The sequence below is a fragment of the Aspergillus fumigatus genome, chromosome 4 (assembly GCF_000002655.1).
Source record: "Aspergillus fumigatus Af293 chromosome 4, whole genome shotgun sequence".
Taxonomy (NCBI): Eukaryota; Fungi; Ascomycota; class Eurotiomycetes; order Eurotiales; family Aspergillaceae; genus Aspergillus; species Aspergillus fumigatus.
Genome location: NC_007197.1, coordinates 2,837,736 through 2,864,370, shown reverse-complemented (window position 1 = coordinate 2,864,370; position 26,635 = coordinate 2,837,736). Strand labels below are relative to the sequence as shown.

At 50.3% G+C, this 26,635-nt stretch overlaps 12 protein-coding genes across 12 annotated transcripts; 6 read left to right on the top strand and 6 right to left on the bottom strand.

Annotated features, from left to right (window-relative positions):
* Positions 1 to 212: 212 nt before the first annotated feature.
* On the bottom strand, positions 213 to 2,740 carry AFUA_4G10990 (NRAMP family metal ion transporter; the record flags this gene model as incomplete). Its single annotated transcript, XM_746636.3, has 3 exons — positions 1,431 to 2,740; positions 1,094 to 1,365; positions 213 to 1,026 (listed from the first exon to the last, which is right to left on the bottom strand). Exons 1-3 carry the CDS (start codon positions 2,082 to 2,084, stop codon positions 213 to 215), a joined length of 1,740 nt encoding a protein of 579 aa, XP_751729.2. The 5' UTR covers positions 2,085 to 2,740.
* A 998-nt stretch (positions 2,741 to 3,738) lies between these two features.
* Positions 3,739 to 6,436, top strand: AFUA_4G10970 (uncharacterized protein; the record flags this gene model as incomplete). The annotated part of the gene is made up of 3 exons (XM_746638.1): positions 3,739 to 4,782; positions 4,843 to 5,432; positions 5,491 to 6,436. 3 exons carry the CDS (start codon positions 3,739 to 3,741, stop codon positions 6,434 to 6,436), a joined length of 2,580 nt encoding a protein of 859 aa, XP_751731.1.
* Positions 6,437 to 7,080: 644 nt separating this feature from the next.
* AFUA_4G10960 (uncharacterized protein) lies at positions 7,081 to 7,866 on the bottom strand (the record flags this gene model as incomplete). The annotated part of the gene is made up of 4 exons (XM_077804637.1): positions 7,081 to 7,176; positions 7,250 to 7,311; positions 7,385 to 7,700; positions 7,759 to 7,866. 4 exons carry the CDS (start codon positions 7,864 to 7,866, stop codon positions 7,081 to 7,083), a joined length of 582 nt encoding a protein of 193 aa, XP_077660780.1.
* Positions 7,867 to 8,851: 985 nt separating this feature from the next.
* On the top strand, positions 8,852 to 10,248 carry AFUA_4G10950 (3-ketoacyl-coA thiolase peroxisomal A precursor; the record flags this gene model as incomplete). Its single annotated transcript, XM_746640.1, has 3 exons — positions 8,852 to 8,861; positions 8,931 to 9,381; positions 9,450 to 10,248. 3 exons carry the CDS (start codon positions 8,852 to 8,854, stop codon positions 10,246 to 10,248), a joined length of 1,260 nt encoding a protein of 419 aa, XP_751733.1.
* A 193-nt stretch (positions 10,249 to 10,441) lies between these two features.
* AFUA_4G10940 (RraA family protein) lies at positions 10,442 to 11,552 on the bottom strand (the record flags this gene model as incomplete). The annotated part of the gene is made up of 5 exons (XM_746641.1): positions 10,442 to 10,618; positions 10,684 to 10,782; positions 10,835 to 11,154; positions 11,234 to 11,309; positions 11,376 to 11,552. The coding sequence occupies 5 exons, from the start codon at positions 11,550 to 11,552 to the stop codon at positions 10,442 to 10,444; spliced, it is 849 nt and encodes a 282-aa protein (XP_751734.1).
* Positions 11,553 to 12,399: 847 nt separating this feature from the next.
* AFUA_4G10930 (arylamine N-acetyltransferase family protein) lies at positions 12,400 to 13,477 on the top strand (the record flags this gene model as incomplete). Its single annotated transcript, XM_746642.1, has 3 exons — positions 12,400 to 12,809; positions 12,839 to 12,911; positions 12,971 to 13,477. 3 exons carry the CDS (start codon positions 12,400 to 12,402, stop codon positions 13,475 to 13,477), a joined length of 990 nt encoding a protein of 329 aa, XP_751735.1.
* A 98-nt stretch (positions 13,478 to 13,575) lies between these two features.
* Positions 13,576 to 14,331, bottom strand: AFUA_4G10920 (NADH dehydrogenase [ubiquinone] 1 alpha subcomplex subunit 1; the record flags this gene model as incomplete). Its single annotated transcript, XM_746643.2, has 5 exons — positions 14,134 to 14,331; positions 13,983 to 14,075; positions 13,921 to 13,924; positions 13,736 to 13,830; positions 13,576 to 13,599 (listed from the first exon to the last, which is right to left on the bottom strand). The coding sequence occupies exons 1-5, from the start codon at positions 14,179 to 14,181 to the stop codon at positions 13,576 to 13,578; spliced, it is 264 nt and encodes an 87-aa protein (XP_751736.1). The 5' UTR covers positions 14,182 to 14,331.
* A 99-nt stretch (positions 14,332 to 14,430) lies between these two features.
* AFUA_4G10910 (uncharacterized protein) lies at positions 14,431 to 18,665 on the top strand. The gene is made up of 5 exons (XM_077804636.1): positions 14,431 to 14,491; positions 14,549 to 15,374; positions 15,443 to 15,522; positions 15,580 to 15,627; positions 15,698 to 18,665. The coding sequence occupies exons 2-5, from the start codon at positions 14,884 to 14,886 to the stop codon at positions 18,217 to 18,219; spliced, it is 3,141 nt and encodes a 1,046-aa protein (XP_077660779.1). The 5' UTR covers positions 14,431 to 14,491; positions 14,549 to 14,883; the 3' UTR covers positions 18,220 to 18,665.
* Positions 18,666 to 19,236: 571 nt separating this feature from the next.
* AFUA_4G10900 (uncharacterized protein) lies at positions 19,237 to 19,404 on the bottom strand (the record flags this gene model as incomplete). The annotated part of the gene is made up of 2 exons (XM_746645.1): positions 19,237 to 19,343; positions 19,398 to 19,404. The coding sequence occupies 2 exons, from the start codon at positions 19,402 to 19,404 to the stop codon at positions 19,237 to 19,239; spliced, it is 114 nt and encodes a 37-aa protein (XP_751738.1).
* Positions 19,405 to 21,050: 1,646 nt separating this feature from the next.
* On the bottom strand, positions 21,051 to 21,411 carry AFUA_4G10890 (uncharacterized protein; the record flags this gene model as incomplete). The annotated part of the gene is made up of 2 exons (XM_746646.1): positions 21,051 to 21,300; positions 21,347 to 21,411. The coding sequence occupies 2 exons, from the start codon at positions 21,409 to 21,411 to the stop codon at positions 21,051 to 21,053; spliced, it is 315 nt and encodes a 104-aa protein (XP_751739.1).
* A 1,446-nt stretch (positions 21,412 to 22,857) lies between these two features.
* On the top strand, positions 22,858 to 23,206 carry AFUA_4G10880 (uncharacterized protein; the record flags this gene model as incomplete). The annotated part of the gene is made up of 2 exons (XM_746647.1): positions 22,858 to 23,079; positions 23,174 to 23,206. The coding sequence occupies 2 exons, from the start codon at positions 22,858 to 22,860 to the stop codon at positions 23,204 to 23,206; spliced, it is 255 nt and encodes an 84-aa protein (XP_751740.1).
* A 1,312-nt stretch (positions 23,207 to 24,518) lies between these two features.
* On the top strand, positions 24,519 to 26,508 carry vosA (the record flags this gene model as incomplete). Its single annotated transcript, XM_746648.1, has 9 exons — positions 24,519 to 24,705; positions 24,795 to 24,864; positions 24,969 to 25,075; positions 25,134 to 25,218; positions 25,289 to 25,335; positions 25,392 to 25,503; positions 25,580 to 25,901; positions 26,031 to 26,153; positions 26,224 to 26,508. The coding sequence occupies 9 exons, from the start codon at positions 24,519 to 24,521 to the stop codon at positions 26,506 to 26,508; spliced, it is 1,338 nt and encodes a 445-aa protein (XP_751741.1).
* Positions 26,509 to 26,635: the final 127 nt, after the last annotated feature.

Sequence of the window (26,635 nt, the reverse complement as noted above, 5' to 3'; positions counted from 1 at the left end):
TGATGTTCTGGAGCATGAAAGCACTGGCGTTTTGGGAATGCTGATCTCACTATTTTCCTTTTGTTTGTCTCTAGTCTACGAGACGCTCTCGATGTGCTTCCCCCGAGGTTATCATTCTATTCTATAACACTTGGGAAGGTATCCCGAAATCTACGTCGAAGTCTAAGTCTAAGTCTAATTTCATGTAAGTCAAGGCAACGGTCAAATTTGTATCAGGCCTTGCCCAATCCGACAAGAACCAGCAACGCCACGTTCATCACCGCGATCACCAACCAGATCAGGAGGGCTAGCGCAGAAACCAGAAAATTATTTCGCATCTTGACTCCTTCGGACAGATTGTCCGCCTCCTCTCCGCCAACGCGATCAGCTGGCACGGTCATATAACGGTTGCGGCAAGTGAAATAGATCAACGGTGCCGTCACGAAGGGTAGAATTACGCTCAGTACTACTTGACTGGCGGTAAGGGTTTTGTCTAACCCATCCTTTCCCACAGCTGCTGCGATAATGATACTGGGAATGATACTGATGGATCGAGTAATGAGTCTGCGAAGCCAGGGCCTGATCGTCCATTTCAGCATCCCCTCGCTCACCATTTGACCTGCCATAGTGCACACAATTCCCGCGGAAATGCCCGACAGGAGCAGTGCCAGCGCAAAGATCAAGCCGGCAACCGGGGCTATGGAGCTGGATAGTAAGTCGTGAATTCCCCAAAGGTCAGCATTGTCAGCGCCGGAGCTCCCGTATAACGAGGCACCAGCAACGATCAAGATGGAACTGTTTACAAAAAGAGCAAAGGTGAAAAGCGACAGCGATAACTCAATGATCGAGTACTTCATGCAGCCTCGGATGGCGTGAATGGACGGCCTATACTCGACTTTCCCGTCAGTGCTTCCAAGACAGACGGCCGGGTCCACATATCCCTTGGTGACATCGAACTCCTTCAATCGCGGCTGGACGACACCACTGCCAAGAAATATTGAGTGAGGCATGACCGTAGCGCCGAGGATACCGCAGCTCTGGTATAAACTGGATTGGAAAATAGCTTCAGTCAGTACCATAGGCCTTAACATAGCTTGCACGGGAATCCACTCACCCTTTGGACTGTACTATGGCAGAAGATGGTAAATAGCCTCTAAACACATCGCGAACGGATTGTTCCCTGATAAGAGAAAGCTGTATACAGAAGCATACTACCACCCCCAGGACCAATGCCATAACAAAGTATTCAAAAAGTCGCAGCCCCCAGATGGATCCGTTGGGTCTATAGAAAATGAGAAGGAAGAGAACATCGGCGAGCGTGATGGCACATCCAGCAACCAGCGGGATTTTAAGAAGGAGGTTGAGAGCAATAGCTGAACCCACGACCTAGACGTAAGGTCAGTCAGGGCTCGGAAAGGGAATGAAAGTACAGTCGAGTAGGCAGGCCATACTTCGGCAATGTCAGTCGCAACAATGGCGGCTTCTGACAAGAAGTACAGAATGTATACCAACCATTTAGGAAGATGTTCCCTACAGTTCTCCGCCAGGTTGAGGCCGGTCACACTTCCAAGCTTGATACACAGAGACTGCAAGAAAATGGCGAAGAGATTGGACAGCAGGACAATGAAAAGCAGCGCATATCGGAACTCTGCACCAGCAGCCACGTCGGTGGCATAATTTCCAGGATCAATGTAAGCAACAGCAATCAAGAACCCGGGGCCCACGAAGCGAGCGAACTTGGCAAGACTCTGCCTGACGTGGATAATATGGGAGGTGATTATTGTAGTCAAATTTGTGTAACGGCGGGGCGATTCCCTGTGACTTTGGGGATTTTCGTACCCGGAGGCAGCAGCAATCACTCCGCCTAGTGTCTTCGTCTCCACGATCTCGGATTCGGTACAGTCTTGATTGTGTGACTGAGAGTCTGTCTCCATAATGCCTTCTCCTGAGACTCCTCCCATCCCTGATGCATGCCTCCGGTGTACTTTGGAGTTGGCAATGCCGTTGAGATCATTTCGAGTAGTCATATCTGCATTCAACGCGGGAGGATTCTGGTTCCAGCCCGGATGCTTTAGAGTGTCGTCGGTTCGTGAAGGGCAATTCATCGCTGGGCCGTCGTGCAGATCGTGCAGGTATCGGACCAATTGCCGAATCAAAATTAACTATGCGTGACGCTCGTGCTTGGATATCCAAAATGATTAATCTCAAAGACCAATCTAGAATCGTCGACATACGCCGGAATCAAAGCTGGGGGCCTGCGGGAAAGAAGGCCCGAAACTTCCCGATTGCAGTTGTTCCTTGTAGACAGTTGCGCATCAATATCCTACGTCCATGAGGTTGACGCTTGTAGATAATCAGAAGATCGGCAGGATACAACAAGAATTTCGGATTCTCGACACAAAAAGATAGATAAAACTACGGCGTAAGGTAAAGGTCAACGATGACGGCATGGTGGCCTAGCCGTTGCATAAGATTTTGGGGGATTTTTAGTGATGTCCGTCAGTTCCATACTAGGAATAATAAGGTTAAGATCAAGCACAGAAGCCATGAGGCCCGATGCAACAAAGTAAGATCGATCAAATATGCAGAAGACTGAACCGACTGCACTTAGTTGCTATATACGATGGTACATGTGTACAAGATTGAAGAATAGGTAGCATTACAATGAGGGGAAGATGTAGTAAGAGATCTACCACCATTGAGCCACCCCCGCGAACCAGAAAAACGCACTGAAGAAGCCTTGCCTTGGCGTCCGCATGCGGTTATCCTAAAGTGTAATATCTATTCCGTACTTCGCAGGTACTCCCCACCATCTCCTACCTATCTCCTTACGTATAGTGACTTAAGACTGGCAAACGAGTCAAGAATTGAGATCGAAATCTAGAACACTGAGACTTGTGACCGGATTGCAGAGAAGGTCAAAGAACACTTTAACATATATTTTTAAAGGGTGATGACGCGCTAGGATATCATTTGTGTCAATATACCGTCATCAGACCGATGAACTTAATCGATAGATCATAACAAAGTGACTACAGTCTCCAGTGACCTCGAGTGTACCTAGTCAAGGTGGTTGGGATTAGGACAATTAATAATTGATCGTCAACAACATTATCATTTTTGTTTACTAGGCACAATTTCAGCCTTGGTTTGTCGAGTACCCCAGTAGGCTAGAAAGGTACCTTACTCCGTGCTCCGTATTGATAAGTATTTCTCCCCCTCATGGTTGCCCCCAGCAACCTCACTTACATTCTCTGTTTACTCCCTCCACCACCCTCGATTCCAGCCACTTTGCAACGGCGTTGGTGGATAAAGTTGGTGGATGAATGCTGCATGCGCCTGTTGGTCATCTTTTCCGACTCATCTGTTCACCTGGTGATCATTCTCTGTGCCGTGCTGGGTCTCGCCGTTCCTTTGATGTCGCCGGCTTTTTGTTACTTCCTGTTGTCTGCCCCCGTCAAATCCTGACTTCAAGCAGATCTCACCTGCTCGCCAATGTCTTGCTTTTTTCCATCTTGCTGTGTCTTTCTTCTTGCTTGTAATTTGTGACTTCGTCGTTCTTGCTCTTGCCCTTCTTGTTCAGAATTGCTATTTGAATCGTTACATTACTTCTTCTCACCTGCGACCGGAGCATCCTCTCACCGTAAGTTTACTCACGTCCACCTGTCCCGGTAGAGGCTCATCATTTCATAATTTATTTGCGACATTGCTGACGGCTGTCGTTATGTTTTGGCTAGTTTCTGGTCAAAGGCGATAGAAATGGCTCCCAACATGCACCCCCCGCAGATCTTCGATGATGCCACCCGAAATCCTAACAAACTTGGGTTCCGAGCGATTCTCTCCAAAGCTCACAGGCGAAACCAATCTGCGGACGATGCTATCCCTCCCAAGATTTTCCCCAGGTCCACACCGGCGGAAAGCGCGTCTTGGTCCCCAGCCGACCAGGCCTACCCTGCTCTAAACCAACATCCGCTGGGCGAAAGAGCCCACAACCGTGATTCGGCAGATGGCACTTCATTGCAGCAGAAGCCGTCTGAAAAGACAGGAAAAGCGGGCTTACACAAGAAGACGAAGAGTACCGTGTCACTGAAATCGTTGCGAAACTACATGGAACGCAAGGAAAATAAAGCCAGCACTGCGCAGGAGGACGAGTCCTTGGGTTGGAAGCCTAAGAAAGCAAAGTCGGCAAACAGTCTCAGTGCCATCCTGAAACGATCACAGCGGGGACGAAAGGCTGAAGGATCAAAAGACGTACGGGACAAAGAAAATCGAAGCCCCTCTGATCTGGTGGACAGCATGCCATCTCCTGTCTGGAACCCGTACGGGTCCGACTCCTTCCACAGCCAGACTGATGTGCCACAGTCCCCAAATAAGCGCCGAACATTGCAAGAAGAAGTTTCACTGTACACGCCCAAAGGCTATGGCCCAGCGCAACAGCGAAATTTTTATGATCACCATCAGCCCACTCTCGCTAATCGCTCTAATGCCAAGCCTCGTCCGAAATCTGATAATCTTTCAGGAAATCGAAAGCTGAGGGAGGCACTGGGTGGTATCCAAACAGTGCCGTCTGACAAACTGATTGCGGTTGATCAGCCTGAGGCTGGGCCCCAGCGAGGCCAAGGGAGACCTCGTATGTCACGGTCCGAATCGCACCCAGAGCCTGGGATGAAGCCAGATGCGAGCCCGAAGAAACCATCGCGCGTACAGGCGGCAATCTCTGCCTTCAACGCGAGAGAGAAAGAAGCAGAAGTACAACGGCGCTTGAACCCGAAGGACCTGGAAACCGAATTCGAGAAGCTTCTTGTGAGTCAGCCTAAGAAGAACTACTCTCGTCGGAGACGCACATGCTAACTGGTGACACAGGATGCGCGGAATATTCCCCACAATATGAGGGATAAAATGAGGGCGTTGGACACTAGCATCAAGGCTGACTTTATTCAAAAGGATAGAGCAGAGAACAACACCCCACAGAGCGCTCCTCCTTCGGCCACTGATAGCAGTGGTCGCCGGGGTCGCAAAAGCGAGTCGAAGGATGAGCGACAGAGTCATGACGGAAAAGGGTCACGATCGAGGTCCAGAAGTCGCGGCTTTACCTTCTCTAAAGGCGGCTCCTCACCTGGGAAAAAGCAGCGGCCTGAAAGTGGAAGCTTCTATCGGCGTCCAAAGTCTGTTGATTTGTCGCAACCAGCGAGTCTCGCAAAAATCCTGACACCAGCGACATCCACCGTGTCTCTCTCTGCTACAGCCAGTCGCGACACTGCTGCCGATCCATCGGACTTTGTCCACTATCTACGCGAGATACAAAAGCCTGAGATGATCGAGATCGGGAAAATACACAAGCTTCGTATCCTATTGCGCAATGAGACCGTCAGCTGGGTTGATACTTTCATTGCCGATGGCGGTATGGACGAAATTGTCCAGTTGCTTTACAGGATAATGAAAGTTGAGTGGCGGTACGTTCATGCGGTCCGAACTGATGTCCTTATGACCAAATACTGATTTCTGTGTCAGGGAGGAACATGAGGACACTTTGCTTCATGAAACCCTTTTGTGCCTGAAGGCTCTCTGCACAACTTCTGTCGCATTGAAGCACCTGACCAAAATTGAGGCTGAACTCTTCCCAGCATTGTTGAAGATGTTGTTCGATGAGGAAAAGAAAGGACCGAGCGAATACACCACCCGCGGCATCATCATGAATCTCCTTTTCACTCAGCTTGCTACCGCCTCCTCCGACGAGATGGCAACAGCATGCGCCTCACGGATCCTTTCTTACTTGCAGGATCCAAGTCCCCCGGAAGAAAGCCAACCGCTCTCGTTCATTGCCAATATCTACCAGTCTCGCCCTTATCGAGTGTGGTGTAAGGAAGTCAGCAATGTAACCAAAGAGGTGTTTTGGATTTTTCTTCATCACCTCAATGTCATACCCATCGTCAAGTCCGACAAATCGCCATCAGAACTAGAGCAACAGACGTTCCGAGAGCGACATTTTCCGGCACCTAGACCTCCTGTTCCCGCCGCGCCGTACGTAGGTGGGGTCGAATGGGATGCCACCAACTATCTCGCAGCGCATCTGGACCTGATGAACGGCCTCATTGCATGCCTGCCATCTGTTGAAGAACGCAACAATTTGCGTTCAGAACTCCGCGCTTCTGGGTTTGAGAAGGTAATGGGCGGCAGTCTGAGGACATGCAAGGAGAAATTCTACTCCTCCGTCCACGATTGTCTCCGAACATGGACTGCAGCTGCAGTTGAGGATGGATGGCCGTACACATTTGTTCGGGAGGGTCCGCCTCGGCCAGAACCTGGATCCCCCGCTAAGTCCCCAGTCAAGGCCGGAGGTGGTAGCCCTAAGAAGGGTTTCCTTGACGAAAAACCTCCCAGGTTGGAGCTTGCACTGGACCTACCCTCCAACAATCCAGTCTCCCAGAAGGGGGATAACCTAAGCAACTGGCTGTGACAAGCGCATTTGATGTTGCGGCATGCCAATTCATATTTGTGGCGAATCTGCTTTCATGAGTTTTGATGTCTTGATTTGCTATGTCATCGACTTTCTGTGAAGTCAACTCCATCATGCGATCATGACCCGGCGTTCTAGGTCCTGCTTTTCTGTTGCTGATATTCTCTGCTGCCATTTTCCCCCTCTCACGAGCACTCCTGTCACTCGTTCTCCTTCATCTGGGCTTGCTGATTTTTCTTTTACTGGAGTCATTGGATATTGAACGGCGTTGGCATTTCTTTGGCGTTTTGGGCACATCTGTCAGCTGAACTACGACCATGGCGACACGACTTTAATGAAGCAACAAGGCCAACATGATGAGATATCTCCTTTTTCCTATCAGACATATTTTCAGACGACAGTCAACTTTTATGGCTTTGTTTTCTTTTGGATGTGCAACTCGTAGCTCAGATTAACACTGACCAAGTTCAGAGCAGTACAGCGGAGGTTTGAAGCTTGTCAGGTAGGGGATTGCCATGCTTCGGTAGTCTTTGCAGATAGTACATTGATTCATGCATATAGTACAATTGTTATATACAGCAGTCTTAGAGTGATCAGCAACTTTGCACAAGCGAGATTGCCAGGCGGTCTTCTGTGGGTGATGTCTACTCCTGAGTAGTATCATCAGCTCTCCTGAGAGGCCGAGGAGGCGGCGGAGTCGAGAATGTATCCTTAAGGCCAGAGAAGAACGCCCGTCGAATCTGTTTTGTAGATCAAGCAGGTTAGCGACCAAACTCTCAACAGTATATATATCAGTGTGAGGGAAACGCCTACCTCATCAAACGGACTTCCCCTCTCATCCCACTCCATAAACAACAAAGCGTATATCAAAACAACTATAAGAGACAAGTTGGATTAGCGCTACCCTTTCCTTTCTAGCCTTCCCCCGGACAAAGACAGAAAACTTACATCCGATTACCCCCCACTGAATCAACTTTGTCGTCTTGACCCACTTAGGTCGAGCAAACTTGAGCGCCGCGCGCCGTCGATACTTGCGCTCGAGCCGGAACTGGTGTTTCGGGGAAAGTTTGGACATATCCGGGGGCCATTGGCGCTTTGGTTTGTAGGGGCTGTAGTAGGGGGCCGGTTCGCCGTCGAGGGGTGGTTCCGGGGGGATTGTGTGGTCGGTGTCGGGTTTCGAGGTGAGGCGGAATGGGGACGATGAGACGGGGGCTGAGTGGGAAAATGGACGGGAAAGAGTTGGTTGTGACAGAGGGCTCAGGTTCTGCTAGATGGTGATTAGAGAAGTGGAATGACGAGAGAAGGGATAAAGAAGATCATACGCTGCATGTTGGTCGGGATGGCCCTAATGAAGCGGGCTGGATGTGGATGGATCGGGAGGGGGATGCGCGTGTGGCCCTTGCCAGGCTGCGCAGGACCTGGGAGTGCATTGTGCCGTGGTTATGTTAGGGAAAATGATATGGATCAATGGAGGCGAAGTGAACGAGATTTGGTGAGCTACTGTCAATTGAGACCGTGTGGAGGTGGTCGCGACTTTTTTTGATAACAGATTCGGATGCGGAGGAGAAAAAGATGTCGGGGATTCCACCGCCGACTCTCCGTTCAGGTTGATACTTGATCTACATACTCCGTAGTATGGGTGTAGTCAATTCGGATTGCCAGTTATGATACTTTCATAAATCATTAGAGAAGTTGAGTAGAGAAATGTTCAACTAGAAGACTAAAAGTAACATAATCTGCATCGGTTGAATGCCACAAACATGACGGGAGTATTTATCTGTGGTGCAGACTACAGGGTACCTCCTTATTCTAAAATCTTTCGAGCTTGTCAGGTACCACACAATAAGACTTCAATTTTGTCAACACTCCTATCTAACTTAGAACTTAGGTAACTAGGTAGTAGATTATATAACAAGTCTTGTCAAAGTAGTGTATTGTAATGGATATGAATGAGATGGCAATCACAAGACAACGTAAGTATAACTATTGTCGAATAGCTGAGGAGCTCGGATCAATTGACGACAAGCTTGAATGGCATAATTAAATATTGCCTAGGCTCCAAGACACCAGAGAAGATCATCTGCACTCTCGTCTCCTGATAGATGAATCTTCACATGAAAATTAAAGAGACACACTACTCGCCGGAGATCCCGTGACATCTAGTTCCATAGCCGGAACAATGTTGATGCGGCTGAACCTCGGTACTTTCACAGGTTCCTGGATACACGAACACTGCAAAGGGTAACAGGACCGAGAGACTTGGAGATTACTCCACGTTGGGTTTTTCTGGGGTTATAAAGGGGACTCCCCAGTTTAGCATCTCTTTCGTATCCCATATTTTTTTTTGAAGAGCTCTACTTTGTTGTCTTTTGGTCTCTTTTCATATACCCTTGGTTTCTTCCTATTGACGTCATCATGTCTTCTGGTAAGTCGGGACTCTTCCATTTCAGTCGACTAAGATATGCTGATTACTGACTACGTTGGGAGTTCACAGCTCAACAGCGTCTTTCTCAAGTCTCCTCCCACTTCACGTCGGGAGGCAAGAAGGGCGTCGCCGCCATCACCGAGAAGCATCCCGATGATATCGTTGTCACATGTGCCCTGCGTACTGCCCTGACCAAGGGTGGAAAGGGAGGTTTCAAGGATACCGCTGCCGCTGATCTTTTGGCCGGTGTTTTCAAGGGCCTCATCGACCGCAGTGGCATCGACCCCAAGGTGGTGGAAGATGTTGCTGTTGGTTCCGTTCTTGCCCCTGGTGGCGGTGCTACCGAGTTCCGTGCTGCTGCCCTTGTTGCCGGCTTCCCCGAGTCGACCGCTGTCAGAAGCTTGAACAGACAGTGCTCCAGTGGTCTTCAGGCCATTGTGGACATCGCCAACGCGATCAAGTCCGGCATGATTGAAGTTGGCATTGGCGCAGGTGTGGAGAGCATGTCCTCTCAGTACGGGTAGGTCGAATCATTCCTTTGCAAAGCGGCAAAAAGGCCCGAATGCTGATAAACGTTCGTCCCGGTAGACCTGGCGCCGTTACCGAGTTCTCTGAGCTCCTTGAGAGCCATCCCGAGTCCGCCAACTGCAAGGTCCCGATGGGTGTCTTGTCAGAACAGATGGCTAAGGACCGTAACATTTCTCGCGCCGTCCAAGATGCTTTCGCTGCCTCTTCATACCAGAAGGCCGTCAAGGCTCAGAAGGCCGGTCTCTTCAACGAGGAGATTGTTCCTCTCCAGGTCAAGTGGACTGATCCCAAGACCGGTGAGGAGAAGACCATTACCGTCAAGGCCGACGATGGCATCCGTGACGGCATCACCCCCGAGTCCCTCGGCAAGATTCGTCCCGCTTTCGCCAAGGATGGTTCCATCCACGCCGGTAACGCCTCTCAGATCTCCGACGGTGCTGCCGCCGTGCTGCTGATGAAGCGTTCCACCGCTGAGCGCCTCGGCCAGAAGATCATCGGCAAGTATGTTGCCGCCAGCGTTGTCGGTGTCAAGCCCCTGCTCATGGGTATCGGCCCTTGGAAGGCCATTCCCGTCGCCCTGGAGAAGGCTGGCATCACCAAGGATGAGGTTGACATCTATGAGATCAACGAGGCCTTTGCTTCCCAGTGTGTGTGGTGCGTCAACGAGCTTGGCCTGCCCCACGAGAAGATCAACCCCAAGGGAGGTGCTATAGCCTTTGGCCACCCTCTCGGCTGCACCGGTGCTAGGCAGATCAGCACCCTTCTGACAGAGCTTAAGCGCACCAACAAGAAGGTCGGTGTCACCAGCATGTGTGTGGGTACGGGTATGGGTATGGCCGCTGTCTGGGTCGCCGAATAAACAAAAGAAGGAATGAGCTGGTTTCATTGCTTTTCTTGCCTGCATTTCTTTGTATAGCGATGACATATATCATGTTACCACCTTCTTGATTGTATTGAATACTTGTTCGAATACCAATGACATGATGGTCCACCTTTTACACGATCCGCTTGTCCTAAAATATAACGCCTGTAGATACCTTCAAGGGAGTCTCTCAAACCTTCGCACGGAACTGTTTGAACGCATCAAAGACACTCATTCCCTGAGACACGGCGACCTTGACCTTATCATCCATGGCCACTAATCTCGGCATGAGTTCCAGCACTTGATCCAGGAGCTCTTGAGGAATCGCAACCACGCCTTCCAAAGGATCACAGAAAATAATATCGCCCTGCAAACAAAGAACGTCAGCATCATCATCATCCGCACTGACTCCCTACCTGCAGAAAATCATACCGGGGAAACAGTCACGCCCCCAACATCAACCGGCACATCCCTGGCCCCCGGCTTCGCCTCCGCACCCGACCCAACCGTCGACGTCCCCTTCGCCCAAACCTACATCAATCAGCCCCAACACCCGCGATCCAGACTTGGGACGGACACAAACCGGCAGCTTGCACTCATTAATCTCCTCTAGATCCCTCACACGCCCGTTCACCAGCACTCCGCGCACACCCAAAACCTTCATCCGAACGGCCATGATCCCACCAAGGACGGCGCAGTGCTGGTTTGCAGGCTGCTCGAGCACGGCGATGGTGCCTGGCTTGGCGAAGTCGACCCAGTGCGTTCCTGCTGGGAAGCCATGGGAGTCCACAGGTTCGGCACTTGGTGGGATGCGGTCGTCCTTGGGGATGAACTTGAAAGTTGATGCTGGGGCGATGATTTTGGGTTGCGTTGCGTTGCGGCCTATCGAGGGGGAGAAAGGGGCTGGGTAGTCTGTTAGCTCCGCTTACCAAAAGAGCCCTGGTAAGATGGAAATTGACGCTAGACCGAGAGGTCTGCTTACTGAAGTCGGCCAGGTGCCCTGCTCGGGCGGCTGTTCCTGCTGGGAGTTTCTGCAGTTTGAGGAGAGCATCTGATACCTGGATGTGGGTGGTTAGTCGAAGCTTCCTAAAGATCTAGAGGGATGATCGTAGTTTAGATCATACATCGCACGCAGAGTATTTCTGCAGTTCGGCCAGTTTCTGGTCGATCGAATTGGACATGGTGCGTCTTTGAACCTGGGAGGAAGGGACGTGGAATGGGCTGAAGATCAGCCGTGGTCGACGAGTAGGATGGGAAGGAAGAATTTCAAAGATAACGCGTTTCCGCGACACGAAGTTCATGAAGAAGTCACCCTATGTGTTTCTAATCTATGAGTGAGATCGCGCTGTGATGAAAATGGAGAGAGACTCCGAGGTGGGGAGGTAGTGTTAGATGCAACGTCCGTTTGTCCGTTGCTCGGAACAGTCTTCTTGCTGAGAACGTCTTTTTTCGAGATGCATTAGTGTATAGATTATGGCTAAGTGCTCTGATCCTCTCGAATAAGAACCTTGTGCAGTGTCTTTCGAAGACTAGTTAAATCAAGCATTCATCGTCAGATGTCTCCCATTCATGATACTGACAGCCGAGGGTCTGATAACCCAACTTTATCATCGTCAAGAAATAGAATCAAGGTACGTCTGTCCAGAGAATCCATGATATCGTCCAGGACTACCTTAAGAAACATGTTTTCCATCCGAATACCGATTACTCGAGGGATAGATCTGTCGTGCTCATTTGATACCAATCTCAATGGTCCTCCTGAATATATCCATGAGCCATCTCATCATTCTGCCACGGAGTTCAGACGCGGGGAAGCAGAAGTTCAGAACTATACAGGCACCCCCAACGCGATTGTCATAGGCGTCGATTTTCGCTAAAACGATCAGGATAAAAGTGCTTGAACTATGCTAATCAGTTATTTGAAACACTTGTCTTGTCCACAGATATCTTCTCACGACCAAATCAGCTCGCCTCTGAACAGCGACCGAGGGTTCTTGGCGGCTTCACCCGCCAAATCTGGATCTGTTCATCTGACAAATAATCGCTTTGTAATGACTGACTCTGAATACGAGGCCATCTTGGCTCTGCATATATGTGAATAAGATAGCCTCTTTCTTCCTCAAGGTCTCGTATATCATCGTTCCCGTCATGGCATCGCCGCCGTCTACTTATACTCCCGATCAGATAGAGGCCTATCTGCAGCGCATTGGGTACGCCGACTCCGCCAGCACATCTGGAAACACCAGGCACCAACATCTCCAACAATGCATCGAGAAAGATCCGCTAGCCGCATTGACCGAACTGCAGAGGCGACACCTGGGCGCCATCCCGTGGGGCAATTCAGGTCTGCACTACTCCCAACTCCGCGCCATCTCCATCCATCCAGCGAGTGTATTTGAAAAGTTGGTCGTTCGCAAACTAGACGGGTACTGCATGGAAAACACCAACCTGCTTTATGTCGTCCTACGGTCATTGGGGTACCAGGTCTATCCTACGGGAGGCCGAGTTAGTCGCGCGGCTGCGGCTGGGAGCAATGCGGTGGTCGGATACCAGGCGCTGTATGTGCCTTGATCTCCTAGATCTGTAGTGTCGCGTTCGCTGACGAAGGGCGCAGTGGACATATGGTTCTAATCGTGACCATTGGCGGCCAGAAGTACATGGTAAGGCCTTTCCCGCTGACAATCTTATCGCAAACCGCTACTAACTGAGCTCGCAAAAGGTCGACGTTGGATTCGGCAGTAATTGCCCTACCAGTCCACTGCCAATGAAGGAAAACGAGGTCACGGTCTGTATTGCGCCCAGCGAGATGCGTCTGATCAAGGACAGCATCCCCGAACTCGTCGACAGGAGCCAGAAGCTCTGGATCTACCAGGTCAGGTATAACCCGGAAAGCGAATGGATACCGATGTACTCCTTCTCGGAAGTTGAATTCCTTCCACAGGACTTTGGTGTGATGAACTTTGCGACAAGCAAGAATCCGACCAGCTGGTTTACCCAGGCGTTCGTCTGCACCAAGGTGATTCTGAGTGAGGACGGACTCGAACCCCGGGGTATATATGTGATGTCAGGAAAAGAAGTCAAGAAAAGGCTGGGTAAGGAGACACAAGTCGTGGCCACACTAGCAAATGAAAATGATCGGAGACAAGCGCTGGCGAAGTACTTTGATATGCACTTCCAGGATTATGACGTTGAAGGAATACAGGGCTTGAGCTCCCAGATCAAATAGAATTCTTTTGACAATTGAAAACTAGCTCTGCAGCGTTTCGCTTGCCCAGTAATATTGTACAAACGACGTTGCTCTAGGACCGTAGCGTGGATATTGATTTAGGAAATGCAAGCGAACACAAGCTAAAACAAATGGTGTGAAAGACATGAAGCGGAGACACGTTGCCGTGACTTAGAAAATCCGTTTTTCAAGCTGTAAAGAAATGAGCATCTCGCATGCAACCCCAAATAAACGCATCGAGCTGACGATATGACATACCTTCCATGGGTTGCTGACATCGAATCCCTTTGGTGCTACGGCATTGCCTGACTGGCCTCGTAAAGTTCCTGTGATTCTCAAGTCTCTTTCCATCACTATGGCAGATATATATCGTCAGTTTTCGGAGCCTCGACTGGGCAAATAAGAAGGAATATTGCAAGCACTGCAAGCGGTAGGTCACGCACTTTGCTAGATGGATATTAGCCTTGGTCACTCGGTCGCAAGCCACAGGTGACGAAGCACTCACTCTATCCCACAGATCCTTGTTCCACCGCGCCTTCTTCCCTTCGTTTCCAAAGTACTTAGCAGCAGTGAGGCCGGCACCGGTCACGCCGAACATCTGTCAACGGTCCATCAATAACTCATACAGGCATGCTCGGGGTTGCGGATATACACACGGCGATGATGATCCCATAGGGGATGAGGGCTTCGAAAGGGACACCCATTGTGTGAAATACAGAACCTCAATCCGTTGCAAGGTCAGAAAAAAACCGTCGAAGAGATCGAACCAGGCGTCAACGGACAGATCCGATTGCGAAAAAGCAGAAAGATGATCGCCTGCATCGTTGTGCCCGCTTGATTCCGCCGACGTCGAGGTCTGGCGGACTTCCTAATACGGTTTAGGCCGGTCGGGGTCAATCTTGATGAGTCAGCAACTCCGTGAACCTCACTGCAAGAGAAGGGGCTTGAAGCGGCGGCAGATGGCCTTGGAAGCTGAATAAATCCACAAACGGTGTTTCCGCTGTTAATATACGCGTTGGTCATTACTCTACTCTTGCATATCTACTAGCGCCTCTAATATCACAGTTACAGTCCCTTCATTACACGCGTTGTTTGCTTGTTGTCTTGGCCGCCTCCTTACAGCGCTTCCAACTTGACACCCTCCGTGCTTGTCTTGCGCGCGCATTCGTCTCCAACGCTTGATTACGACGTATGCTACGGTTTGACCGATTGACCCTTTGAAGTTGGGATATAGTCTTGAAATCAGCTCGCCGTTTTGTTCCCCATGTCCAGTTCATGCGCGGCCAGATGATTGTTCGCCCCAGCGGGAAGCTTATATAGCCTCAACTTCTCGTTCAAACATCGCGAAACCTTGGTATATCTGTGAAACATAATCGCTCAAACTGGCGACTACGGCGACCTACACCATGCCGGCGACCGTGCTGCCGGCCATCGACGATCCAGATACTAGACCGCCAGCAGATATGGTGGACAGTGATCAGGATGCAGAAGGGGAAGACGAAACCGACCTCTATGAGATGGACCAGCAGCTACAGAATGCAGTTCATCGGGCATACTCTGGGGAGAACACCGACGGGGATCAGGATGCCGATTACGACGAAGACGAAGATGCAGAGGGTGAACCGGATACGGAGCTGAACATCAACGGGGGTAATGACGATGCAGAACCGGTTGGTGCCGTCAAGATGCCTGACACAGCCGGCTCTCTTGACAACGATGATGTCGCTTCTGCGGCTGCCGATGCAGAAGATGATCCAGCCTTTGAGAATTTAAGTGACACCGATACACCCGCTGCCTCTCCAAGCAGTTCAGAATCGGAGGCCGATGAGGAGTGGGAGGCTGAGAGTAATAACCGGGAGGACGCAGAGGTGGATACCACTGTCCGCAGCAATTGCATGTGGGTTCATTATTCTCCATATGCCCACCCTGTTGTGATCTTGTCTGATGCTGAGATTGGAGATGTAGCTTCTGTGGTCAAGACGAGGATAACGATCCTAGCGAGGAATTTGAAGAGTATTTGACATGCGCCGTCTGTAGTGACCATTGTACGTTGCACCTTCCGACCCAATCTTGAAGAATGGCGCTGATACAACTCTCTACAGCTCATCGACAATGTGCACGCGAACAAAATGCACTCGACGAGACACAAGGTATGCTTAAAGTGACCTATCTTCTCTACCTGGTTTCGTCGCGCTTTGCCCCGAGACTGACATTGTACAGATGTCGGTCCATGGAGATGCCCTACTTGCGTCGGGGAGAAATTGCAGCCCAGTACTGAGCAGAATGGTACAAACCCGCGACAACCTCGTCAAAAGAAGATGCGCAGAGAACTTTTACCGGCACACACTGGAGAGAAAGGTCCTGGTTTCCACTCAATCTTCAGCACCGTGGATGTCAGTGATGACCTCTTGACCAGCTCCAGATCATTGCGAAAAAGGAAGGCCTCGTCGACCGACGTGGGAGAACCCACACCTGGACATCGAAAATTGCGACGGCAGTCATCAATGCGATCCGCTCGAGCTGAGTCCCGAGACCAGGGCTTTGGCAATACAGACGGCCAGTCCCCAGTGCGTACCCGTTCACGGCGAACGCGCGGCGAGGAAAAGGGTACCTGCCGCGTGGTTCTGAGGCAATTTGGGAGACTGGTTCTTGCTTTTCGACTCAACGAGACCAAAGTGTCCAAGATTCTCAGTTCTCGAAGCCGGTCACAACTCAGAGGCAGAAGAACGCCTAAGCCGCCCCCAGCGGTACAAGAACCTCTGTCCCATTTTGCTCCCATTACACCTGCACCCTACCTCTCCCCCTTTTACTCATTCAACGACCGCGAAACGGACGAATCAAAATCAAAGCCATACGGCGGTATTCTGTCGGAAGCAGATGCGGACACCTCAAGAACCCTGCCAACACACACAGATCGTGAAAGGTTTGAGATCGCGCGACAAAAGGCCGAAGAGGAATGGCAAAGGAAGCTTTTGGAAATTGAAAACAGCGGAGAAGCCGCACCACACGCTTCACAGAAGCTTTCTGGTCCTCCGTCCCGGATCAAATACATTAACTTTGGAGGATACGAGATTGAGACTTGGTATGCAGCTCCTTACCCCGAAGAATACAGTCGAAACCGGGTGCTCTACATCTGCGAGTTTTGTTTGAAATACATGAATTCCGACTATGTCGCCTGGCGGCACAAGCTGAAATGCCCTGCAAAACATCCGCCGGGAGATGAAATCTACCGTGATGGTTCCATCTCGATATTCGAGGTCGACGGGCGAAAGAATCCGGTCTACTGCCAGAATCTTTGCTTGCTCGCTAAATTGTTCTTGGGATCCAAAACGCTCTACTACGATGTAGAGCCGTTTCTGTTCTATGTAATGACTGAATTCGACGATCTGGGCTGCCACTTTGTCGGCTATTTCAGCAAGGAGAAACGGCCCAGTTCGGCAAACAACGTTTCGTGCATCCTCACACTGCCCATCCATCAAAGAAAAGGCTACGGGAATTTGCTTATCGACTTCTCATACCTGCTGACTCGTATTGAAGGTAAGACTGGCTCGCCAGAGAAACCTCTCTCCGACATGGGCCTGGTATCCTACCGCAACTACTGGCGATTGATACTGTCGTATCAGTTACGGAACCAGAAAACTCCTATCAGCATCGCGGAACTCTCAGAGCGAACAGGCATGACGGCCGATGATGTGGTCTCTGGATTGGAAGGGTTACGCGCCCTTGTCAGGGATCCAATTACCAAGACCTACGCTTTGCGACTCGACTGCAAATATTTTGAGGAGTGTATTCGGAACTGGGAGGAGAAAGGCTACGTTCAGCTGAACCCGGATGCTTTGGTCTGGACACCATACATCATGGGTCGCAGCAATCAGTCACAATTCGACCGGGCTCCATTGCACACCGTTGCACAGAGAGAAGACCCTGAAGAGGAGGAAGGCGAAGAAGTCAAGAAGGCTGATGGTGCAGTCATTCCAACGGCCAGCTGGACGGGACACGCTGATTTTGGGGGTCGTTCGACTGTGGCGGCTGGGCCACCTTCAACCCAAGCGCTCTCTAACACCAGCGGTTTCCATCACCCCACGACTGCTACAGCGAGTTCGAGTACCTCTGCTCCCTCCGACCCTGCTGCGGGCATTCCTCCTTCTCGGTTTGAGATATATCCTCCTGTTCAAGCTCCTGTGTTCAAACGGAAACCGGGACGACCCTTTGGTAGTAAGAGCGTGTTCAAGGCGGGTGGGACCCCAACAAGTGCCCGGACGAGCGGTCGCGGTACCCCTCGCAGAACCTCAACGTTGGCCTCGGCGGCGACTCCTACTTCGAATCCAGGTAGTGTTCGGCGGGGTCGGAGTGCCAAGCTGATGGACTCCCCTGCTCCAGAGCCGTCCGGCGCGAAGACTAATGGACTTGTAAATGGCGAGCAGCATTTGCAGGATGGATCCGAAGAAGCGCAAGACACAGAACCTAAGGATGCAACGTCGTCCGAGCGAGAAGCAGGCACCCCTAATCACACTCCCAATGGTACTCGTAGTTCGGGTGCGGCTGTAGTTAAGGTAAATGCCGATGTCTCTCTTTCCGGCGGCCCGATTACACCCAAGGGAAGGGGAGTTGAGAACAGAGGGAAACTATCACGGTCAGCAAGCCGGAAATCGGTCGTGGAGATTATCCCAGATGATGACGCGCCTCAGGAAAACAACATTGCTGATGCAGACACCGATGGCGACGCAGTCATGCAGACATGACAATGCTTGACAACCAGATAGGAAACGGGAGGGCAAAGCACGAACGGTAAGAATATTGGGTCTCTAAAGGCGCTTGACGACGCATTTGCATTGGGCGTTATTTGAGTTCATGCAGGAGGGTCCCTCACTTCAATCGCTTGCTTTTTCTTATTCTTTTCATGTATCCTTCTCATCAAGCAAGGAGTAGGCTGAGCATTTGGCGTTTCGGTCATCGCTTCATTCACAGCGCTGTTTTGGCGCGTCATGCGCTGACTCTTGCCCTATCTAATTCGGCTATCGCTGTCTTTTTTTTTTCTTCGTTACTGCATGTCATGGTCGAGGAGATTCTGTTCTAGAGGACGTATTCATAGGTTCGGTTCTCTGTGATGGCAGCTCTGAGTGGTGCTCTGCTCTATCTGCTTTTGTGTAGCATATACCAACGAAGTCAATGTTCCAACTGTCCCGCGAATACAATCGTAGTGACCAAGGAGGGCATGCATTTTACCACAGGCATTTAAATAAGCTGCTCGTATCTTAGATTCAGGATCACCAGTATCTAGATATGATTGGTACATCGCTTCATCACTGTGCACCTCTTATTATTACCCGAGAGACCTACAAGTAAGCGTGATGGCCTAGAGTCAAGGCAGTGCAGTGCACCGCTTTCGCAGTGCGACGTTTGGGCACTGTGCTAGCCAGTGTCGTACAGCAGGTAAGGAAGGGCATTTCATGCATTAGATCTATCCGATCTATCCCCTCCTCATCCAACAGTAATGTCCTTTAGAAGGACTCCGAACTACTGTACCTTTTCCCCAAATTTTGCTTGAGCCATAGAGCCAGGCCTAAGCGTTGCGAACGACTCCGCCTTGGTTTAGCTGCAGCCTGCAGATCAGGACCCTCCTACGGAGTGGGAATACGGATACCGCTGCCTCCAGCCCAAGAACCAGGAAATGAGTGTGGTTTTGACTTTTTTCTTCGACCGTCTTGCATATGGAGATGAATGCAGGATACTAAAATAGGTAGGCTAGTGGTACGGAGTTACTTCAAGCCCATGCAAGAGCCAGGAAGCAGGATGGCAACATCAAGATTCTCGGCCGGGGCGCATTGAATCACTGACATGGGCAGTGCAGAGTATACATAGTAGACTACACATATCAAGACTGCAGAAATAAATTGTACATTTACTGCTAAGGTCACACCGTACATAGACCCTAATTATTTGCGACAGGTCTAAGATGTCCCCTGTGCCTTAAAGGAGCAAGGGTTTGGTGGTTAGTATGCTCCGTCGTCGTTTGCCTTTTCCGGGACTCGATGCCAGAAAATTGAGACTTCGCATAATCTTTGATAAATTTTTTACTCATTTGTTGAGTTATGTGATCAGTCAGAATGACCTTTTCCTTTTCTGCCGGGTCTATGGAGAGCTCCGTGAGCCCTTCGGGATTTGAACTTGTTCATCATCTTTCTTGTGCTCCCCTCATTTCGGCATGTTTAGATAAATACATATACCAGGTAGGTAGTTTGACCCTGCAGAATCACTTCTTGCTGACATCGATGAGAAGCACATAAGCAGAACAGGCTGGTCGTTGTAATCTGTTCTCCGTGGACACTTGGTGGATTCTATGGCAAAAGCGCCAAGTGAACTGCGAATGCAATACCTTACTTACCTGGTAATACCGGACCTCCAACCACTGCTATTCAGACCAGTTGATCCTTTTAAAGACTGGAACTCGCAGGTTAGTCCAGGGGACAAGTGTAAACGGAGATCCAGTGGGACAGGAGGTGGACAATTCGGGGGAAGTATGCCATTGTGCTAGACCAGCTGGCGCGCCGATTGAAGTCCGCGACAGTTCATCCTGCAGCCATTCGATCCCCACTTCAATATGTAGAAGGACAAAAGTAGAAGCTGGGATAATCAACAGAATAAAAATCGTTCGTCGCTCGATTGAGTCCAGACTGTTGTTGATTTTTCTTTCTGCTCTTTTCTTTTTCTCCCCTGCTTTTCCCACCGTCTTCCTTCTCCCCTATTGTCTCGTCCTCGACTTGTTCAGGGGTTGACAGCGTAGGAAGAAAAAGTTCTGAAACTTTGTTGTGGTCTCCAATCCACGGTGCAGATCGCAGAGCCTTGGCCGGAGCTGTTTTCCAAAGGGAAAAGGCAGAAAATATTGATACCTCGCACGCCATGGATCAACTGTCCGCAGTGAAGCATGTTACGCCTTTGCAACGTGGCTCGCGCGGGTACGGTAGGATTTTCACCAACTGCGAACACAACGATAATAATAGCTTCCAGAAAGGGTTTGTTTCCAGGAATCGGTCAACTGCAATATGAATATTGGTCAGTGCGTGATAACCTTGTGTCCTTAATTATTATCGCGGCGTCCCGTCGGTCCCGACCCTTGAAAGTCACTGTCAGCTGTCATAACTGCCCAGGCCCCCAAATGTCAATTCATGAATCATCGGTTCTTCCTGACGTTGTTGTACTGTTGACATGATTGCTTTTGTCCCATTTCCTGGAATTGAGATCATCGTTCAGTGGCTTGAGATTGATGAGCTGAATTCTCAGCGGTCCGCCGAATTCTCATTCGTCATGGGGTTCTACATCTGCAGGCATTGGCCCATGCCACCCTTGCGCGTTCGTCGCCAATAGCAATGTCCTCGCTCGCGCTCAGATGGGACTATATTGCTATGTCCGCATATTCACATCAGCGTCTAGGTTTCCTGGATTTACACAAAGCGGTCCAACGATTCCATCGTCGTCATCCAGCGCCGGATTTTGCTGTTAATGAAGGGACCAAACTGTGATGGGCCAGCGCAGTGAAGCCAGGATTTCAAGAGCGGCTATTGTGGGTTTCCTGCTATTCTAAGTATTTTTGCAGGTGAGGATAGCTGAGTGCGGCTGCAGAATCCGTATTTGTCTGGGACGTTGGCACGTTGACCTTGCGAGAGGTGGATTCGAAGGTCAATCGGACCAAAGAAAATCTCGTCCGCTGTATGGGAAAGAGAAAAGTGTAATACTCAGCCGCACTATCGGCATTGCGACTTCCAGACGCATCGTGCATGAGGAACCTGCACCATTGGTTGCGGGAAGGCCAGCGTAGCTCAGCACTATTTCAGTAAGGCCAGCATCTCGACTGCAAAGAATCAATCTCACACTTTGACCACATAGTACTGCACTCGGGTGATTCTTCGATCAAGAGATCTGTCGTTCTGCATCATGTTGAATTTCTTGACCCCTTAGCCTCGTCAATTTAGCTGCATGCACTAGGAGCTGAACTATCCTCTCAGCACTGTGATTTGCGTGCAGTCATCGCATCCTGCATGTCAAGAGAAGCCAATGTGATATATCCACCAAGCTAGATCCCTAGGACCCGGGCTAAGACATGCGAGTTTGGTCATTTGCAGCCTGACCTTCATTGCACAACCCGCGCGATGAGAAAAAGGCACCCCGCTCCCACTTTCTACTCCAGATTTCGGGTGAAATTGTTCGTCACTCCTTTTATATGACAGGCAAGTCTTGTTGACCGATTTCCGACCCCTTATTCCCTACGCAAGGATTTCCCTGGCAGGCAGAGTGTTTCCCCGACGCAGCCGAACCGGTATTTTGCCTAGACTAACGGTGATCGAATTGAGAACAGTGGAGCTCATTGGGGTGAAAGAAACAGGACTTCACTTGGTTCAACCGTAAGCGAAGAGAAAGGCAATTCGGCATCTCGTGGCCGGAAGCGCATTTCGTGAGGCAGCAGAGAATCCTCCGACCATTACCTGGTGCTGAAGGGCAAGGACTCGCGACAGGGGAGGATAACTTAACTCCATTGAGCGATCAGGAGAAGTAAGGTCTTTGTTTATTTGTTGATGTACAACGACTCTCTTGAGTGTCGGACGAGATTTTCAACGGTTGTCGAGTGGGCCTTGGTGCCCTGGGTTTCTTGTTACTGGAAGTGAGCTCCTTCCCTTGGATCCTAGCTCAATTGGAACACGGAAACCTTTGGATCGACATCAGGGGAACAAGCGAATTTAAGGCATGTTCTGTTCCCTTGGTTCTTCTGCTGTGACTATGAGCGCATTGTTGATTGATTCAAACAGTACGTTGAAGGAAACAACCTAGACGGAGACCTAGGGGCGATCAAAGAGGGAAAAGGAGACTAAAGATCTACGAAAGGCGCTTGTTCCCCCGAACTACCAGTCAAGAGTCCAAGAGACGATCAAAGTTTAGGGTGGAACGAATAAGCGATGGAAAGTGCGCGACCAGACTCAGACTGGAATGCTTAGGCGCGCGCACCGGCAGCATCGTTACGCTCTGCGGCTCTGGCGTCTGCAAGGGAGCCGGGAGACCTGCACGGCGTCTAGATAGTGAGGAAAACGGGTCTGATCGTTTCCATAATCGGCTCTATCTCCACGCGCAAGCCAACCCGTTGCGCCTGTTCGTTGGGGCTTCGTTCGGGGAAGCGAGTAATGGTTTGCCGTAAACGCGGTCGATTTTATGCTTGGCTTGATCAACTGGCCCCATCAATCCGGCCTAGACGAGGGTAAAGTTTGAGACTTGCGCAGGTGTCCGAACTGAATCTCAGACCCTGGTTACACTCCCTGCTCTATTCCTTCGTTTCATTCGAGCATTCGATCCTCCTGCCCCTCGAGGCGTGCCAATGTGCGCATCATCTTCAGATGTTCTACGGTTCCTGTCGGATGATCAAGACTGATACACGCCTTAGCCCGTTTTCTCAACCGTGGTCGAGTTTCGACTTGACTGGTCACGATTCTACCTCAACTTCAAGAACGACTGGACTGCCGGCCGAAAAAGTCACCGCCGTTGGTCTACTCTCCTGGCACTACTCCACCGGAACACATTATCATTATCTGGTTCAGCTGGTTTATCTGAAAACTCGAGTAAAATTTTCCTCTTTTTTCGCCTTCTTCCCTTGGGTTGCTGTGTGTCAAGACCCTCAGACCTGTGGGAGGCGACATTTGACCCATTGTTCAGCTGTGTTCTTTCTGGGCTGAAGCGGTCTTCTGATCCCGCCCGAACCACACCCAATTACCTTCTTGTTTTACTCTTTGACCATCCAATCCCCCCCAACCTCTATATCGTCATCTCATTGAAGCATTTCGACGACCAAAAGGAAGGGAAGATAGACAAGAAGAGGGACAGACCGAGGGTTCGCACTGCATATCACGAGCATCCAGCTTATACGGTCGGCAACGGTTGTCTCGAATCTTCATTTTTTTTCCCTTTTTTCTTCGCTCGTTTTCCATCAGCTTTCCTATTCCTGGCCATCTACATCGTCGTCAAGAGGGCGGAAACAAACAAGAGAATATTCATCTACGAACTGCTGCCTTGCCACGATTTTTTTTTATTAATTTCTCTCTCTCTTTTTTTTTTCCTGGACTGTGCAAATCCGGCAGTCTTTCTTCAAAGCACAGGTTAAGGTTTGTCTGGAACCGTGCTCGGCTGGCTCTTGCCGCTTGCATTCTGACGACACCATCCATCCATCGCCCTCTCTGCCTTCAAACTGTTCCTTGGGTCCCTGCGGCGCCGTTTTCGTAAACCGCCTTTTTCCTTCACACCCAAGGCAAGGAGGGGGGGGAAAGAACACAAAAAAAAAAAATATAATAGAAAAAAAAGATTTTTTTTTTGGTTTTTTGAAAAAAAAAAGAAGAGGCAAGCGACGGAATTGACCCATCACACTACCACTTGCCAGCTTACGCACCAACACCTACCCTCACCCGCACGAACTAAGGCACCTACCTTACCTTAAGGTAGCTGCCCTGCTCAGCTTTCTCATCGCTCAAAGCGGTTCCGGACTGGGGAGCTGTTGGTATTGAAATTCCCAGCTCGTCTCCACCCATGGTACTTGGACCTTGGACCAGTTCCATTTCTCCAACTACTACTTAGAATCATCAATCAATCATACTCTGTCAAGTCCGTCTTTAACCAACGACAATCCCTAACACCCCTCTCTTCCGCTCTTCTTCGGACCTTGTCCCTTCACCCCACTGGGTACATTTACTACTACTAGGGATCGTCCTTTTTTATTCTACCTGCCTTAGTGCTCCGTCCGAACCACAAGTGTCCGCTGCAAGGTTCCAGAAAGAGCCGAAATCTCCAGCCTATTATCTCAATTTTCCCTTGGTATTGTAAAACCACTTATCTTTCCGTTGTGCATTTATCCAGCTTTGCTCGATTTTGGTGAACCCTGTACTTTACGTACGTGGTTCGTTGGCGCGCTCTTCTGACGGACAACCGCAACCTGGATTCTCCGGCTCTACTACTACCTGGTACTTCTTTGACAAGATCTTCGCCTTGATGAGTGCGTCGACGTTCTCAGATGCCTCTCTTTCCCGCGAATCCCAGAGGTTTGTCCGACCTTCCTTCGCACCGGAATGGTCTTCTCGACTCTTACTCAGCTGTCCAGGGTCTCCAACTGACAATGTTGTCCAACACCAGTTCTGACTTCGAGTTGATCATTCGCCAGCAGCCCAATCGGGCGCGCGTGGCCGGTGGGAAGGAGAAAGGTACGTTGGGGACTGCACGCTCTACTCACAGCTCTCATCGGGCTTTCCTGGTTTCAAATAGACGTTAACATGAGATTTTTGCTCTTCAGAACGCAAGCCAGTCGATCCGCCGCCGATTGTGCAACTCCGGGTAAGAGAGGAAGGGAGCTATCTCGCGCAGTAAGTCACGATGGCAGCTTGCTTCGGCTTGTTGGGGAAAGATTTGGACTAATTTGCATGAGTAGACACTACCTACAGAGCCCGTATTATTTCATGTGCTGCAGTCTGTACGATGCCAATGAAGATCAGCCAGTTCCCGTACCGCCGGCCACAGCTTTGGCAGGCACTCTTGTCTCGTCGCTTCATCGGTTGAAGGATGTGGATAATAATGGTAAGCCTGCTTTTTTGTAAAAGGTGGTACTGCTTCGTTGCTGACCCGCTCTGCACAGACGGCGGATTCTTCGTATTTGGGGATTTGTCCGTCAAAATCGAAGGGGAGTTCCGACTGAAGTTTACCTTGTTTGAGATGCGAAAGTGAGCAACTTGTGCCTACCTTTATTGCTTATTGATAAGTCTGGCAGAGTGCTGATCTTACCGTGACTAGGGATGTGGTTACCTACCTGAAATCCATTATCTCTGATCGCTTCACTGGTATGACAATCTTGCGCCCATTAATTCTGCGAGTGGTGCAGACTAACAGGACGCAGTTTCACCGCCAAAAACTTTCCCTGGAATGCAAGAATCCACGTTCCTTTCTCGGTCATTTGCCGACCAGGGTGTCAAACTACGCATCAGAAAAGAGCCTCGCACACTGTCTCTGTAAGTTACTCGGCGAGACCCTGTGTATTGCGCCTCTCAGCTTTGCACCATTACAATATGACTGACCTTTTGTTAGGAAACGGCCGCCTCGGCCGGAAGAGTATCCCCAGCAGCCACTCCCTCGCTCCCCGGACCGGTCTTCGATGCAAATGTCGGGGAACGCTTTCACTGGCTATCCGGCAGCAGGCAGAGATTATGCATACTACGGGACACCGGTCAAACGTCAGCGGACGTCTGTAGACTACGGAAACAGAGGCATCTATGACGCCGAAGGTCGAATGCGCCAGGTGGATGCGTATCCACAAACCACCGCCATGTATCCGAATCAGCCAGGTACCTACCAGACACCCATGATGCAAGGATATCCTGCTGGTCATACGGGAGTACCAGATTATGCGGTAAGTCAACCACAACCTGCCGTGGCTGCCCTGTCATCTTACGGTTCACCGGCACCCATGGTTGCTGTGAAATCCCCGAGACCCGGTAATATGGTCCCAGCTTGAATCTCTGCTTACGTTGCTGCGCAGATGCCCTATGGGATCCCGCCATCCGCTCAGGTGGCCCAAATGCAGGATCCAGCGGCCCACGCACGCTCCAGCCAGCAAGCGACGATGCAATCTTTAGGCATGATGAACCAGCCAGGTACTCCTGTATGGACCCTTCACAAGCTAATGACTCCTAAAGACGAGGGCTAAAGGATTTCCTGTTCTTCTGAGATAGACCGCAGATTCGACGGCCGCCATGATGCCTCAAGGATATCCCCAACCGCGAACGCAACAGTACCAAACAAGCTCTACAATTTTACCACCTTTGCAACGGAATCGCAACTTTCCACAAGGGACCAACGGTGCATCTGCACGAGGTTACTTTGATCAGGCGTCACAAGGTGCAACTCCAATTCTCCCGTCACAACCCATGGGTTCAACCGAAGGGGATCGATATGGCGCTGCGCCCGGTCAAACAACCTTTGAGCATCCTGGCTCACATAATGGAACACCCCGATAATGGATTTACGCGATTACGGATTACTCTTTTACTTCTGCTGATGTCTTTTTACCACTCTTATACTCCATTTGGAAAAAAAAAAGTGTCTTTCGGGGCGTCAAAGGCCTTTCTCGGAGGACTGTCTTTA

Coding starts and splice junctions, on each gene's coding strand:
- AFUA_4G10910 (XM_077804636.1), top strand. CDS start 14,884: ATGCCGGCGACCGTGCTGCCGGCCATCGACGATCCAGATACTAGACCG. Junction 15,375..15,442: donor ACTGTCCGCAGCAATTGCAT/GTGGGTTCATTA, acceptor TTGGAGATGTAG/CTTCTGTGGTCAAGACGAGG. Junction 15,523..15,579: donor CGCCGTCTGTAGTGACCATT/GTACGTTGCACC, acceptor AACTCTCTACAG/CTCATCGACAATGTGCACGC.